Source organism: Calidris pugnax, unplaced genomic scaffold (genome assembly GCF_001431845.1).
Source record: "Calidris pugnax isolate Ruff unplaced genomic scaffold, ASM143184v1 scaffold47, whole genome shotgun sequence".
Taxonomy (NCBI): Eukaryota; Metazoa; Chordata; class Aves; order Charadriiformes; family Scolopacidae; genus Calidris; species Calidris pugnax.
Window position 1 is genome coordinate 852,073 of NW_015090809.1, and position 18,014 is coordinate 870,086.

At 41.8% G+C, this 18,014-nt stretch overlaps 1 protein-coding gene across 3 annotated transcripts in view; it reads right to left on the minus strand.

The window, feature by feature from the left end:
* FBLN1 (fibulin 1) overlaps positions 1-9,662 on the minus strand; it is a 74,745-nt gene extending 65,083 nt beyond the window's left edge. For all 3 annotated transcript variants that reach the window (XM_014938411.1, XM_014938410.1, XM_014938412.1), the window contains exons 1-2: positions 9,563-9,662; positions 1,896-2,031 (exon numbers count right to left, since the gene is read on the minus strand). In XM_014938411.1, the coding sequence (XP_014793897.1) occupies positions 1,896-2,031; positions 9,563-9,654 (228 nt within the window). In that variant the 5' untranslated portion in view covers positions 9,655-9,662. The remainder of the gene's footprint in view (positions 1-1,895; positions 2,032-9,562) is intronic.
* Between the last annotated feature and the right edge of the window lie 8,352 nt (positions 9,663-18,014).

The following is an 18,014-nucleotide window of genomic DNA, read 5'->3' on the forward strand; positions in this document are numbered from 1 at the left end:
GTTGCATTCTGTTTAAAAGCTGTCCCATGGCATGTGTTTCAAACAGTGCTGCTGTTATAAACCCATCTCTGGTAGCAAGCACTTGAACCTGCAGCGTGCTCACCAGTGCAGTCCCTCTTCATCTGTTCATAGCCCTTCAAAGTATTGCCACAGGGGTCTAAATATTTTTTCATGCTACATCCAGATTGGGGTGGAAAGGCTTCTAATGCTACAGGCTGCAGAGAGGAATCCACACGCTAGGAGCAGGGCACACCCTGGGTCAACAGATGAAATATGTCCCCTCTGTCAAACATGCTCCACCATGGGAATAAATCACAGAATCACAGAATCTTCTAGGTTGGAAGGGACCTTAAAGATCATCTTGTCCAACCATCAACCTAACTGACAAAAATCACACTGCACATGCAGAAAAGTTTAGGACAACCCAACAATGCCAACCTCATCGTCATGTGTTACCTTTCTTTTACTCACAGCAAGAACACGGATTACTTCACAGCCCTGACATCAGCACCATCCTACTGCCAGGAACATGATCAAGCCAGCATTTTGAAGATATGAAAATTGTGAGTCAGACATTGTCTCCCTTCTTCCATATAGTTGGTTTTTTTTTTAACTGAATGAACTGAAACACTCAGCATCTTTGAGCAATGGGAAGAATTAAAAACACTATTATTAAAAACACATCTGTTTTCATCACCACTGAAAGAAATCTACAGTAGGACCAGAGCTGTTTGTGCCTGGGTCATGGTCAAGGTCAAGGTCATGATCTTACTAGTGGAACTTTTTTCCAAAAACACTCTGCGCAGTGGTAAGAATACGCTCCCTTTTAAGAAATGGGAGACAAAATCAGTAATAAAGGTGTAGGGCAGGGCACAGAATAACCAAAGATGCCAATGACAGGCATTTTTCTTCTAGTATCAAATGCTATTATCACAAGCTTATAGATGTCTCCATTCAATTGTAAATCAAAGCCGTATTAACTAAGGACATGTACACAAGCTGGAATTATAAGTATACCGAGAGGATTAACTTCAGCCCTACGCCTTTGGACCACCCATACTGAAAACCACGCAGTTTGACTGTAGGCCACGAAGGTCTAATGAAAGCTCAAGTCTTTCTGACTTTCTGAAACTCCCATCTGAGTTTCCCATCCCTTCCGACAGCATTGATGTCTTCTCTTCATGCCAAAGTAGTTTCCTAGCCAATTACCCATTCAAGACTTCCACCCTTTTGCATTCTACCCTCTGCCTCTGCTAAAACAAAATGAGACAGTCTGCTTCACTCAACGAGGAACCGTTTCTCTCAAAGAAGCACAAAGTGGAGAGCCTTAAAAAGACAGGAGGTGCAGGGGGGCAAAAAAGCTGTCTGTATGCATCAAACCGAGTACAGTGACCTTCAGTGTCAACCCTTAACAACCAATCTAGACAGAATCACAGAATGATATGGGGTTGGAAGGGACCTCTGGAGATCATCCAGTCCAACCCCCTGCCAGAGCAGGTCCACCCAGACCAGGTCCCGCAGCAATGTGTCCAGGTGGGTTTGAATGTTTCCAGAGAAGGGGACTCCACCACCACCTTGGGCAGCCTCTTCCAGGGCTCTGCCACCTTCAAAGTAAAGAAGTTCCTCCTCATGTTTAGGTGGAGCTTCTTATATTCAAGTTTGTGCCCATTTCCTCTTGTCCTGTCACTGAGCACCACTGAAAAAAGACTGGCCCCATTCTCCTGACACCCACCCTTTAAGTACTTATAGGTGTTGATCAGATCCCCCCTCAGCCTTCTCTTCTCCAGACTAAAAAGACCCAAGTCCCTCAGCCTCTCCTCGTAAGGGAGATGCTCCAGGCCCAGACAATCAATACTATTTCTTAAAGAGGAACAGGAATAGCTCTGAGGTCTCACCTTGAAGTATTCAGCTTCACAGGTGGAATTTTCACCAATATGTGAGTCACACTCCTCACGCACGTTGGCAAATTCAATCCCATCTGAACAGTACTGCTTCTCCAACTGGCTGCGGCAGCACTGTACCTGAGTCATGCTGGCGAAGGGATGGAAGCAATAGGAGAAGGATGTCATATATAGGTCAAGAACAGATAATCTGAATTTTGACAATTAGCACTTGTACTAGTGCCATGGACAGAGGTTCCTGCGCGCACACATTTTATTACGAAGTAAAAATATTCTCTAGGAGTAGGCAGAATATCTAGGTGGTATGTTCAATACAGTCATAACTGCCTGTCTACCTTGCAGTCTGTCCTGACTTTTTTTTTTTAAGCAAATGGCTAATTTCAACCCCATTTGGCACAGGGCTCCAGGGCTTGCATTCTTGCATGTTTTGTGACAGCTGGCGGCTGCGGAGAGGATGGTGAGAACCAAGTTGTTGCTCCGACTGGCAGAAGGGACAATTCAGGCCCTGGACATAGTGAGAATCTGCAATCCCATGGCCAGTGTAGACTGTCACGTAGGGCATGTTGAAGGAAGCTCAAAGGAAGCACAGGTTGCCCTGTGGGACAACAGGAGACACGGGGATAAGTGGAGATACCAAGGAAAGCCATAGTGGGAAACAGAGCGTATTGCAAGCAAGAGGCAAAGAAAGACAAGGGAGGGAAGAGTATTACAGGGCAGGAAGATGTGAAGAGGAGACAGGATCAAAATCTGCAGGAAACTCAGCTTTGTTAGTTCTACTGCTCATAAAATCATTCTATTTTATCTCAGTTCCAATGAATAAATTGAAAAATCCTTCCTGTGGAAAAAAAAAATCTGTGTGAAGAGGCTTTAAAATCCTCCACTCTTCTTGCTTCTGTGACTTGCATGCAAAGCACCTGAGTTGCTAGAGGGGAAAGGAAACTATCCCAAGGGCAATCCAAGCTGATAAAATCTATTTATAGTGTAACAGGGGCACCAAAAAAGCATGGCCCAGTATGTTAGAGCTCTAAGAAATGCACAGAAAAACCTTATAAATGCACTTTTATACCCATCACCATGGGAAATCTTATGCATCTTACAGACCAACAACACTGAGAGCATTCTCTTTGCTCTTAAGAGCATTCACTTTTTTTTTTTTTTTTCCTCAACTCCAGTTATTTAAACTGATGAGTCAAATCTTTCCAAGGGTTACCTAGAAACACATACAATTACATAAAGATAAGCACAAACAATTCTGTAAAGATAAACCAATCAGCAAACCGATACCCTTTACTCTTAAAAATCCCTTATTTACACTGTTGGACATTTTGCAAGTATAAGGAAGAGGGGTGAGTTAGATGCACTGCTGAGGTACCGGCTTCTCCTACTGTCATCTAAGTGGACTCCCATTCATTACCTCTGGAGGAGCTTGCCTGCTCTCGATGACCATAGGATGAGCATGAGGAACCCCCAGAGCTCCAAGGCCAGGCCATCCAGTCCAGCCCACTAAAAGCAGGGTACGTGTGGGTACTGGGCTCAGATTCTGCATCTCTGGTGAGATACTGGTGCATATTGGTGAGGCAAGGCTGTCAAGCTACACTCCTGAAGATTCCTGATTCTTATTTATTGGATTTTTTTTTTAATGGTCTGACTGTGCAGTTTGCACTTGGACAAAAACAGCTCTGAGATTTCAATGCATAGGAACAAAACCCAGTTATGTTGATGAACAGATTATACAAAAATAGACTTTGAAGTCACAGCAAGAAGTTAAGCCCAGGACAGTAACTTTATTTGGCAGAATACTTGAAGTTTTTGATATTTGATTTAGTTCCAGTTTGGAAGAATATGTAGCTTTTTTGTTGCTGAAATTCCCTCTGAAGCAGAATTTCCATTCCCTGCCCAGCTCTGGGGTGGTCTGACTGTCAGGACTTTGGAAGCCAGTAAAACCTGAACTTCTAGCCCAAGAGTGTGGGAGCTGAGACTTTCCAGCTCCTTTAGCCCTCCAAGTCCTGTGGAGAAGCTAGATATGTTAGCCACAGACAAACAAACAAACAACAGCAGTCTTTCAGTAAATCTGTTTGATTTCCAGTGTGGCTTTTTTTTTTTTTTTTCAAATACCAGTCATCTCTTTGAAATCTCTGACAAATTTCACCTCCACAAATTGGCGATTTCAACCAAAACAGTTTCTTAAAATGTTTCCCACAGCTGTATTCGTAAGTCATGTGGCCCACCCCAGCTGTAAGAAGGAATTAAACATCAATTGAATGCTAGATTAAAATACCATTTGTTCATTCTCAGAACAACAACAATAAAACCACACTTCACTGCCCAAATCCTACAGCGAAGTCGCACTGGTAGCGAATACCACTTGAGTCTGTAAACACTGGTGTGGCTGTAACAGAGGGAGAAATCCCTGAAAGATGGCAGAGAAAAATGCTAGAAAAATCTGCACAGGACAGGTCTTTGGTCTGCAACTTCGCCATCCTTTTCCTTTTGCACACCAGCCCACCTGCTGATGGTCGCTAGGGCTTGCCACCACAAGCTCAGCAGAGTCCAAGACTTTTGAGATGAAAAAGCATCTCTCCCTGCCTTTGCTAAATTGAAATTGTGTGTCTCCCTGGCTTAGACTCTAACATGATACATACTCATTCTCTACTTCACAGCAGAGTAAAGGAGACAACTCTAATGGCTAATAGGACACCTAGAGTTGTCTCTTCGTGTAAAACATTTCAACTCTTCCTGTGTAGCATTCCTATTAACTTCGTGTCCACGGACAGCCTACAATATTGGTCTATAAAAAGAGAGAAAGTAGAGGAGTACTTTCCTATTTTATTACTCCCAATAAGTAAAAAAGCCACATTCTTCCTTGTCTGCCACATTCTGATTTTCAGTTAAAACAGTGCAACACCAGTTTATTGAAATAAATAGGTATTTACAATGTAACTGAAATCTTGTAACACTAAATACAGAATCTCTAGGAGCATAAGACCTCATAACTGATGTTCAGTCAGGATATTTCAAATAAAATCAGGCATTTCCTAGTTTCTCTGAAAGATGAGTTTTAGTCATGGTTCACTAATGAACAGAAATCAATCAGACATTTAAAAAGTCCTTATTCTTTGTTGCACATGTTGATCTAAAATTAAAGTTATTTCATTACTACATAATTTGCTTATAAATAAATTTTAGAAATCATGGTTTATATTCTCACTTTCACCTTCTGTTAAAATTTAACCAATGTTACAGATTTTCATGGAATAAATTTCCAGCTGAAAAGCTACATGTTGATTTACATCCACAGTCCTTTCACATCTATTATTCTCCTTCCCAGCTGATACACTCCTAAACCAGCAGAGTTTGTAATTTTTAACTTCTTCCCATAAAAGCATTAAAATTTAACTTTGCTCTGAAAACAATGTCTTTTCTGTTAGCTTAATTTCATTACCCTCTGCCTCTCTCCTTCCACTTACTAGCCTGTCTAAAAGTTATGTCAGTGCTATTCATGCGCACAGTGGAAGGCCTTTCACCAAAAAATATTAAAATTAAAAAGGGAATGATTCAGTTCCAGAATTATTTTGCAAAAATAAGCTGGGTCTTCCACCCTTAGTCCTTTCAGTTTGCAGTTTAACATGCAACAGAAATGAACTTAGGAAAATTAAGAGCAAGATCTGGTCAACAATATGAAAATAATAAAGAGGGCCTCAACAATGAAAATACATACATTAGAACACGTGTTATAAATTAGCAAGGGACTCAAGTAAAAATAACTGATTCAAACCTCAAAATCAATCAGCTGCAATCCATAAATAACTTTGTTGTTTACTTAATAAAAGTTTTCTTGAGGGTAAAGAGTAAAATTATATTGGCATCATATATTACGTGAAGAAACAATACTGGTAACATTGTGGCAGAGAAAGAACTGAGTTTGACATTATTCTCAAGGAGAAGTAAGCAAGTTATCCTAAATGAGTGGCGATAAAACCCTGACAACATAGCAGATGATTGTTCTTCTATCGCTCTGACTGTGAAGCCAAAAACCTTAAGTGAGTGTGAGGCACACTCAGCAGGCTACAGAGAAGAGGTAACAATTAATAAAGACAACTTCTCCAAAAACAACTTTAAACAGCTTTTTTTCAGACAGACAAGTGCCACAACTTCGATGTCTGAAATCTCAGGCTCTGACAGACTTACAATGGCATAAATCAATAAACATCTACCTGGTGCCTATCACTCCACACACTCCTGTCTTATTACTTCTGAGTCTGCATCCAAGTGCTGCCACTTGTCTCTGCTTGGGAAGGCAGATCACCTTTTTGCTCTGTTTTTGCACAGCACCTAGCAGAGCGTTCTGTAGCTCCTTCTTTCATGAAGTTTTTGCAACACTAATAATAAATAATGTTATTCCCAATGTAACTCCAAAAAGACTTTACGTAGTGCTAAAGGCATGCAGTTCTCATATGGAGATATGCTGTTTCTGGCCCAGGAATTAAGTTCACTGGCTAAGAGCTCTGGGCAGGGGAAACTCTTAATTTTGAAAGGAAGAAGATTTACTGAGCAGGTTGAGTTCCAAAAATAAATGGAAGCTGTTTCCAGCTGCTGTGAGTTTAACCACATCACAAGAAAATGGATGAATGGGCAAAAAGCTGCTGTTAGGACAGCCAAATATATTATTCATTAAAATGCTACACTCATATATTTACTGAGTCATGAAGACACAGAGAAAAATACTGTCACTGTCCTGAGTGATAATATAATGAGGTATACTTGTTGGACAAGCAACCACAGTAACAGATTGCAGAAATGACTGGATGTCGAGCCAGAAGCCTTGTTTCGACTTAAATGCAACCGAGTAACAGTAGCCAGGTAGACCTTACAAATTCATGTCAACTTCAGACAGAGGGCTGGCTCACCTGGAGCAGGACAATAAACTTAGCACGTCTGCACTTTGAACTGTACCACATTCAGCATATTTTTTGCCAAGAAAGGTTGGACCAGATGATCCTTGAGGCCCCTTCCAACCTGCAATTCTATGGTAAGTGATGCTCACATAGATGGTAAGTCCACAAGAGACTTTGGGGGGAGGATCCTAAAAAGTTGGTGAAACCCAGAACTGTCAGCTTGTTTCTAGGATGCACAGTACATATGAGAATGTCAGTGCCTGCGTGGAAAGCCTTCTTGATTATTATGACTGTGCTTTAAATGGTTGGGAAAAGGCCAAGGGGGTGCAACTCTTAATTCAATAAAGCAGAATAAAGCAGCTTGTTTCTCACATGAACAAAAGCAAAGCAAAAGAAACTCTAGCACTGGGCTTGCTTTGAGGGAAGGACTGAATCTCAGAGGCCGTTATGTTATTACTATTCTAAGCAGAGGACTCAAAACCAGCATGCAAATTCTTATAATCGTGTTGGGGAAAGTACCCACATCCAATCTGTTCTGTGTTGCACAGTCTTTGCAAACATAACTGCACAGAATCAACTTTACTTCAGCAACTTCATCAAATCTGCTCACTTCACAATGTATTTTTTCCTTTGCATTCAACTGCTAACCTTGCAAATCCAAGCTGAAATATGCAGGGGAAACAGCTCCATCTGGCATGAAGTAATACGGGTTTGTACACCCAAGAGGCCATGTCTTTTCAGAGCACTCAAGTCACTCTCCAACCCCGTGCTGCACTGGACAGCCAAAAAATCCCAGCTGGTGTTCAAACAACCACATACGTGGTAAGTCTCTGTCGCCCAGGAGCTCCCACTGCATGTAGGTGTCTAAATAGGAAGCAAATTCTTTTGACACTCCATCACCAATAAGGCACTGCTTAGACCTGAGCAAGTGCAAGGAACCTGGTTTTGCTTGTGTCTCTCTGCAGTAGGAATAAATGCACAAAATCAGTGTCATTGCCCTCATGTGCTTGCAAAAGGAAGCATGCTCCCTCGCTGTTCGTTCTGGCTCCAGTCACACCAGCCATTAGGAGTAGGATTTAGTCCTTACTTTTGTGTCTAGATAGCATCATGAAATGATTTTTCTGTACCTCTCACAGATATGCCAGCTTGCAATCGTAACTGGAGTAAAATAATATTCCCTTTAAAGAAAGTAGTCAAACGTGCCAATTTTACGTAGTCATTTTTAGGGTGAAGCCAAGCTTCAGGGGTAGCTACATTTATGTATTGTATAGTCATGAATACATGCCACTGAACTGCATTTATCCACTTTTTTTTTTTTTTCTGCTAAGTGCCTCTCACAGAATATGTGCTTTTACCCATTTCTTATTTACCATTACGTCACTATAATTTTAATTATGTATTGGTTATGCACAAAAGGTAGAAGAAGCATTATAGTTCATAGCCTATGAAGTCCTAAAGACTGTCTAAAATGGCAATTTTTAAAAGAACAAATTACATTTACAGCAGAATCGCAAATCACATTGATCAAATGATCATTAAATCATCAAGATTCTCACTCCCAGATTGTTCAATAAACTTGGTTTCCTGTTTTTCCTGCCTCTGTTTTGTCTGTAACTCTTCTGACTCTCCAAGTATTTCCTAAATTGCGATTTAATTTCTATCTGTCAATTCTTCTGCGTAAGAGAGCGTTTTCAATGCCAATATAAATGCCTAAGTCAGAAAACATGGACAGACTTGCCTGCAAGACACATTCTTTCCATAATAAAGACCAATCCAACACTTCTACAATTACCAAGGTTAAATCACTTTGCAATCCATTTGAAAAGATAGAGGGGAGCAATGTAATGTGTTTTAAATACAAAACTCTCCTATGACACTGCCCCTCAAACTACCAGTCACAAATCGTTACCTCCACAAATTACATCTAACTAGTGCATTTAACAGCAAAAATAATGCAAACTATCATTGACGTAAAATATATGAATGCCCCAACCATCTAAGAGATTCAGTATAACCAAAATATTACTGTGGGAAAAATTTATCATTTAACTTCATTATTTCATTTTCTAGATTACATTAGTATCCTATAAAATGTCAGCAGAATTAAGAAATCTACTTATTAACTAAAGGTTACTATTTTCTACCATCACATACATTTGAAAGATGTCAGATATTCCACATAACTAGGAATCTCCTTGACTTAAGCTCCAAGTTCCCCCCCATCAGCAACTAAGAACTCCAGGACAATTATCTGGGTGGCACCACACAGGAGAAACAGTTTTAAAAGGCTGTCTTCCATACACACATATGCACATATTCAATCCATAGATTATTCATGTAAAGGATCTGTTGTGTTTCCTGACAAACTTTTGCCCAAGAATTTTGACCATCACGGGGATAGATTCATAATCCATACAAACTGAAGAAGCTTTGCTGGCATTAGTGGAGCCACACTGAGATATATTGACTGTAGGCAGAGTCCAAGCCCTGTGAGTAGAGTAAAGCAGAAGAACTTCTAATAGACAGTACATGTCAAGCAAATTAGAGCTGGGTGACTCTACGCTAGCTCAACAGCAAAAATTTAAAGGACTTAACGGAGGAAAAGTAGGTAACCAGTAGGTACTCCCCAAGGCTAGATGTGGATTTTAAACACTTGGATGTAAGTGTTGGTGCTTCATCTTCTAAATCAGCTTTCATACCTGCCATTCCCATGGTTTTACATGAACATATAAACTCTAGTTTAATATATAATACACAACTATATACCTGCATTCTCTGGACTCGGATATTAATGGTAGGGAAGTACATATTCTGTTTTTATTTGCCCATTCAATACCCTTGTCACAGCATTCTTCCATTGAAGGATCTGCAGAAACAGCGGAAGAAAGAAAAACACAACAATATATTTAATAACAACCTTAATAAATGGCATTGCATCTCCCCGTTAAAAAAACAACAAGCAAACCCACAAACCAACCAAAAAATCCACAACAAAACAAAAGAGAGTTTGTCTTCCCCTCCCTAATCTACACAGAATAGTGCTCCCATCCAAAAGGCAGATGTGGCCAAATGAGGCATCCATTAGCACCTTCCAATCAGCCCTGGTGCTGGAGGTGTTCCTTCCTTGGTGAAGCAAACTGCAGTTTCCCTTAACCTTCCACATAAAGACACAGCCTAGGGACTGATACTCCACCAAAAAAACAGTTCCAATAGACAAGAGTCCTGCACAATAAAGGGATCTGTCATATTGTACTCTTTTATTACCAAAACCGGTGGCAGCAATAAGCAACCTTTTAAAATCATGGAGAAAAAAAGGATAAATCAAATAACTGTCTGATACAAAAAACGGATGAATCTCATTACAAGTTAATTTGCAGAACTATTTTTCCCCCGAGGTTGTTATCCAATTAGTCTATTTTACTCAAAAGTATGTCTGCAAATGCAAAAGTACTGTACGGAGAGACAGAAAGGTCTACGGTATTTTGATCACTTAACATATGAAAGAAAAATTAGTATAGATACCAACTGATACCAACCCTGAAACTAAAGGGAAAAGCAGACTGAAGAGACTTATTTGTGCAGAGTATGAATTTGGCAAAAGTCTCTAATTTAATAAAACTAAATACTCCTAATGAACTGACAAACACTACTTGATACTCCAAGTGCAAAAGTTCACTGCACAGCAGGTGTATCACAACTTGGAATAAAACATGAGTCACATTTTCCTATTATTTTGTAGGCTGGACACTGAACAGCCCCTTGTATGACAAATAAGCAACCTGTGTAAAAAACCATCTGATTATCAAGAGGGACAGCTTTCTAATGTTTTCTCTTTTGTTTCATAAATTTTTTGACTGATGGCCCTGACAGGCTGCACCCACAAGTGCTGAGGGGCTGAGCTGACTACTCACAGTTGTCTTTGAGAGGTCATGGCAAATGAGAGAAGTTCCTGAAGAATGAAAGAGAACAAATGCCCTCCTGTGTTCAAGAAGGACAAGAGAGAAGATCTGGGAAACTACAGACACCTCAACTTCTTCTGTCTGGGAAGGTGATAGTGAAAATCCTCCTGGAAACAATACCCAAACACATGAAGGACAAGAAGGTGATCAGGAGAAGTCAGAAGGGGATTTATGAAGGGGATATCATGCTTAACCAAACCCACGGCCTTCTACAATGAGGTGGCTCACCTAGCTGATGAGGGGAGAGCAGTGGATGGTGTCTACCCTAACTTCAGCAAGGCTTTGGACACTGTCTCCCATAAGGCCCTCACAGACAAGCTGACAAGGTAAAGGTTAGGTAAGTGGACAGTGAGTGGGACCAAAAACTGGCTGAACGGCCAGGCCCAAAGGGGTCTGATCAGTGGCACAAAGTCTGGTCAGAGGCCAGTCACTACTGGTGTACCTCAGGGCTCAATACTGGTTCCAACACTGTTCAGCATTTTCATTACAGACACCGGGAAAGAGTTCATCCTCAACAAGTTCACAGATGATACAAAACTAGGAGGAGTGGCTGATGCACCAGATGGTTGTGCTGCCATCCAGAGGGATCTCAACAGGCCCTCACAGACAAGCTGACAAGGTAAAGGTTAGGTAAGTGGACGGTGAGTGGGACCAAAAACTGGCTGAACGGCCAGGCCCAAAGGGGTCTGATCAGTGGCACAAAGTCTGGTCAGAGGCCAGTCACTACTGGTGTACCTCAGGGCTCAATACTGGTTCCAACACTGTTCAGCATTTTCATTACAGACACCGGGAAAGAGTTCATCCTCAACAAGTTCACAGATGATACAAAACTAGGAGGAGTGGCTGATGCACCAGATGGTTGTGCTGCCATCCAGAGGGATCTCAACAGGCTGGAGAAATGGGTGCTGAGGAACCTCATGAAATTCAGCAAAGGGAAACGCAAAGTCCTGCACCTGGGGAGGAATAAGCCCTATGCACCAGTACACACTGGGGGCTTACCAGCTAGAAAGCAGGTCTGCAGAGAAGGACCTGAGTGTCCTGGGGAACACCAAGCTAATTATAACCCAGCAATGTATCTTCACAGCAAAGAAGCCAACCCCATCTTGGGCTGCATTAGACAAAGCGCTGGCACCACACTGAGGGAGGATCTGATCCTTCCCCTCTGCTTAGCACTGATGAAGCCACACCTGGAGTGCTGTGTCCAGCCCTGGGCTCTCCAGTTCAAGAAAGATAGGGACTTACTGGAGTGAATCCAGTGCAGGGCCACCAAGATGATTTATGTACTGCAGTATGTTTCTTATGAGGAGAGACTGAGAGAGCTGAGACTGTTTAGCCTACAGAAAAGAAGGCTCAGGGGGGGATCTGGTCAATATTTATAAATACCTGATGGAAGGGGATGAAAAAGAGGGAGCCAGACTCCTCTCAACAGTGTCCACTGACAGTACAAAAGACAATTGGCATAAATTACACCACACAATGTTCCATCTGAACAGAGGCTGTGAAGAGTGTCCAAACACTGGATGATCTCAAGAGGACCTTCCAACCTAAACATTTCAGTAACTGATTACTTAAGGAAAAATAAATACGGCCCTTTCACCTGTAGGTAGCTGTGCTCCACAGAGAAAGGTAAATCTCACTTCTTTTTGATGGAGAAGCTGAAGTATAGAAGGATGAAATGACTTGCCCAACTTATACAGCAAGCTAGCCACAGAACGGGGAGTGCACACCAGATTATTCCTAAACCACCTCTCTCCACTGGATCATAAAATGCCTGACATAATTGGGGCATTCTTAGTTTTGCTCCAAGCACATGTAAAGGGACGAAAATTCATTGAGCAGCAGCACTCTATTCAAGAGTATCCATCTTCCTGCAGAGTCCACTAAGGACAGGCATCTGGCTCCTCTGGCTCCACCTACAAGTTACAAAGCCATCATTCCCCAGGTGCTCCTGATATATGAGGGTTATAGACTCCTTCCATCTGTCCATGTATCCACCTCCTAACCTGTTCTGCTCATGATCACGCTTACTTTGACACATATCAGACAAAGTTTACCAGAGTACCTCAACTGGCAGATCTTCATATGTGGGAATAAAAAGCAGCTGAAAGCCAGTAGGGAAGATAACCCCTGCCTGTAATTCAGTTGTTTCCAGGGAACAACCTACATTCCCTAGTGATTATAATCCAATAACCTAACGCAAAAAAAAGAAAGAGTTAAAGTAGATTTTAGGATGTATCAGTCATCTTAAGGTAGGCACTCTTAAAGTAGTTATCAATTTTAAAGTTCTAAGCTCTGCAGCACTGAGTGTAAATCTGGCTATCCCTCTTTAGGAAAGATTACATTAAAATGGAAAATGTATAAAGAAAGGCAGGGCAATCAAATCCCTATTATATGAGAAGAAACTGGAAGAAATAAGCCTAGATAAGTAAAGCTTGTGAAAAGGTGTGGTTTCTGTCCACAAATATTGCACCAGTAAACAATAATCAAAATAGTGGGATCAATTAAACCAAGCATTTTTAAATAAGAAAATCACTACACTTATAAATGGGATAAATGGGATGTTAGTTTATAACAGAGCTCTGTACTCTGTGACCCAGGTCACCCTTCTAGTCTTACTTACATACCCAAAACAATGGTCAAAATTCTGTTATTCTGAAGTCAAGGCAATATTTCTCTTGAATTCCTCAGTGTATCCAGAATTCATGCCAGTGTCTGAAAGCTAATTGCTGCTTATAATGTTGCAGAGAAAACCAGTCTTGTAAATAAAATATCTGTCTGTGGTGAAAGACGTGAATTTGCGTCTGATTTCTTCTTTGGGAATAGGGATCCTGTCTGGTGCTCTCTGTCTGCCAGTGTACTGCTAACAAACATTATATCCATCAAATTTCATACAATGTGTTACAAATAACCATATTTTTAGTGCTGTTGTCTGCAATTAATCTTAACAGTGTTGAAAAATGATACACACTTAACTGAAGTGCAGAGTTGGCTGCAGGTTTTTGCAGGGCTTTGTACAAATGGGTCTTCGGCCAAGTTCCTCCCCAGAAGGACAATCCCTGGCTCTGGACACCAGTTCTTCCCTCCCAGCTCTGGCAACACACCTCTACTCCAACCAAATAACTCAAGAATTCAAAACAGGCTAAGCTCAGCAAGCTCGTCTGTAGGAGTGCATCCAGACAAAGAAGGATTTCGGATAGCTTGTTGAGGGAGAACTGTGGTCCAGACTCATTTTTTTGATGACATCACAATTCATATCCTCCAAAGATCCTGCCAAAAATCTCTTGAGAATAGAGGGAAGTGAAAAACAAGCAGTAAAAAAAAAAAGGACTCCACCCTCAAGGCCATTCTTCTAAAACATAACAATAAAACAGTGAAAAACATTTTCTCCAGCTTGACTTTGCAGTTAAAAATGTTCATTTGTCGACAAATCTCTGCTCTTTCAAAATCTCAGAAAGTACGTGTCTCAGACTTTGGGTGAAAACTCCTGATTGCACTGGAATCGATTCTGACTACTTTGGCATCAAGAGTTGTTAATGAGTATTTAGAAACCTACTGTCTCATAACCATATTTTTCCAGTGTTGTGGATTCAACTGTACACGTTCATATTCATGTGGTTCCTGGTTGGAAATCTTTGGGCAAGCAGTTCATACTGAGGCCATTTGTGTTTCCTTACACCCTCCTCAGACGACCAACAACGTGGTCTCCCTACAACCTCCTCAGGGGACCAGCCATGGCCTCTCCTCAGCTTCTCGTAACTAGAAGTTTGTAATGGAGAGTGTCTGAAAGGAGGGGGTAGTGGAAAGCAGATGGTAGAAACCACTCTGATTACAGCATCCTGAAGAATCTCACTTACTGGGCAGAAAATGATGGTTCATTTTTTTCTCTGAGCGTGACCATGTGTCTTTTACTGCAGTTGATGGGCTCGTGAGCTGGAGTTCCAAAGATGACCAAATAGGAATTTGAGTACTGCTCTTCTGAACCTGGTGCCCCTTCAGCTGTTTTGCCAAGTCCGTAATGTTTCATGCAAATCAGCCAAAGAAATATCAAGCATCTGACAGACAAGCTACTTCTGGGAAAGGCTGACGATATTGTCAGCATTCAGCCAAAATGTGGCTTTTTATTTGGAGGGAGAAACCCTACAGGAAAGCTGTAACGTGCAGGAATACACTGTCTGGTTGATTTTGTAAGTTCGTGAAGCAACTGTTCAGCTTTTTGGTATCATGAGACAGAAAAATATGAAGATAACTCTGAGATCTGTTAAGATGGTAGCACGTTTAATTCCTTTTCATTCAGATATAATACTTTTGCGTGCTAATCAACTAATTGAGAAAATTGAAGGCTATTTTGGATAAAATAAAATGCAGCTTCATCACTACTTTGTCCCTGTAAAAAAGTATGTGCAGCAGGGCATCCAAAAGAACTTGAGTCGTGTTAGTATGATAACAGCAAGGATACCTGTCCTGATGTTAAGGTGGTATCCGTAGTATTATGAGAGAAATTTCAGGATTCTTGGGAAGAAGACAGTAGAAACACAGCTGGAACTCAGAACTCTAATTTTACAAACGCTGCCATGAAGACCTATCAGATAAGAAGTGATTAAAGGTCACACAAATTAAAACATTTTAAGCATTCATGTGCTAGCTATGCTTACATCGACATAATGTGTACGAGCATATGGCTGTTTTAAAAAAAGGTAGTTTACTGATCTTAACAGGATTGCCATGCTGTGTGGGAGTTCAAAGCAAGAAATCTGTATAGCCTTAGACTTCTATGATGTAATAATTGCTTATGCAGCTGCTGCAGTGAGTATTTTCTGCAAATGAAAGATAAGCTTAAGAATGTTACCCAAAAGTATGATTCCTGGAATGAGATAACCTGAATTGCTTCTGGGAATTGTGCAAAAAATAAGCAGAATTAAAAAGGACTTGGATAATTTTCATGGCAGTAGCATTGCAGCTAGATCAAAAAAGGGACAGATTTTTAGTAACAATCTACAATAGCAATTGTACAGTTCCGTACAGCTGCTGCTGATGGAAAAGCCTATGTACAACCCAGGATTAGACAGCTGTTCATTACTCAGCGCTGAGTCCCCACTCACTCCTGAGACCCCACCTGGAGCTCTGTGTCCAGCTTTGGAGTTCTCAACACAGAAAGGACATGTCTATGCAACAGTTACAAAGCTGATGATAATACCAAGCCAAAGCTACACCTGAGCACAGGTGGGCTTATCAAGCCAGCGCTAGTAAAGCTTTTGAGTTCTTCAGTGCAATAAGTGATGCAGCACTCCTGAGACCCCACCTGGAGCACTGTGTCCAGCTTTGGAGTTCTCAACACAGAAAGGACATGGACCAGCTGGAACAGGTCCAGCGGAGGGTCCCCACTCACTCCTGAGACCCCACCTGGAGCTCTGTGTCCAGCTTTGGAGTTCACAACACAGAAAGGACATGGACCAGCTGGAACAGGTCCAGCGGAGGGCCACGAAGATGATCAGAGGGATGGAGCACCTCTCCTATAAAGACAGGCTGAGGGAGCTGGGGTTGTTCAGCCTGGAGAAGAGAAGGCTCCGGGGAGACCTTATAGCGGCCTTTCAATACCTGAAGGGGGCCTATAGAAGAGCTGGAGAAGGACTCTTTGCCAGGAAGGGTAGTGATAGGACAAGGGGAAACGGTTTTAAATTGGAAGAAAAAAGATTCAGATTAGATATCGGGAAGAAATTTTTTACTATGAGGGTGGTGAGACACTATGACGGGTTGCCCAGAGAGGGTGTGGATGCCCCATCCCTGGAGGGGTTCAAGGCCAGGCCGGATGGGGCTTGGAGCAACCTGGTCTGGTGGGAGGTGTCCCTGCCCAGGGCAGGGGGTTGGAACTCCATGATCTTTGAGGTCCCTTCCAACCTAAACCATTCTATGATTCTGTGATTCTAATTCACTGACTTTCCTGCCCACATAACCAGCTCCAGTTGGTTATGGATTTGGAAGTGAGTTCAGGTCAAGGGGTCAAAGTCGCACCTCCTTATTAAGACGTTTTCAGTCTTTTAAGCACATTAATTCATTAAGTTTGGGAAACATGGTGTGGGTCTTGCCCTTCACTCAATTTACTCTGTAAGAAACTCAGCGCTATGGAATGTGAGAAACCAGAACATGATTATCACTTCTCAGCATATGCAGATACAGGCAGCAGATGGACTCTGTGAAAGCTCAGCACTAGTCCAACACATTTCAGTAACAGGATGTCATCCAGAACTCTGGAACTCATGCTTACAACAGACATGCATTGGTTTAGGTTTCCAGGAGGAAAAATGCCGTCGACTATCACAGCGTATCCTTCTGATGAAGCCTTTCTTGTCACGTCAAGAAAACTATCTTACTAGAGATTCGCATCCATCTAACTGTCGGCTGAAAATAAACCCCAAGTCTACCCACAGAATTTGATTTTCAAAATGACAGATTGGCCATCTGTGTTATTCAGAGTCACATTCTTTGCCTTCCAACCTCCTTTTCCATCTGCACTCTCCTGACACAAAACCAGAGCAACTGCATATCCCTTTGACCAAGGCTCCACTGCGCTATACGTGCAAGGCAGACAAAAATGTGCCTGGCCTGATCTGCGATGCCAAACCAACTGTTCTTGCAACAATGACACCTGGCTAATATTAGGTGGACAAGTCAGCTGCCTTTGTAGCAGGGAGAGCAGTCGAGTGGTGGCAGCTGGGATTTGTAGTCTTGATTTTCTGGCTGTCCTTACAACAAACTGGAGAAATGCTGTTTCCTGGCAATGCAAACACACTCTGGCTGGCCAATTAAGACAGCAAATAGACCCAGAGACCCATTTAGACAAGAGGGAAGCCAGCTGACTTCAAAGGTCCAATGGGCAATAGACTAACATCTTAAGTACAGCTCTGTTGCATCTTCATCTTGTGTAAGCCTAGGGATTAGGCACACAGAGTAGAAGAAAGGGTGAAGGACACCTGAAACTCTGAAAGACATACAACAGAGTACCTGGCTTCATGATTCCCTGAAAAAAATGCTTTGAATTGGGAGCAACGGAGTGATGCAGGAAAGCATTACCATCCTCTAGCTGAGATGATGCGAGTATTTCCTGGATCTCTTCAGAATGTAGTTGGAAGGAAGACGCCCCATCTCCATTTTATATGCAGAGGAAGAAGTAAAATGAACAGGAGCTTTTCTTTTTCTGCAGAGACATTCTTGTTTACTACAAGACCGTGCATCAGATATGCCAATATACTGGTGGGGTGAGA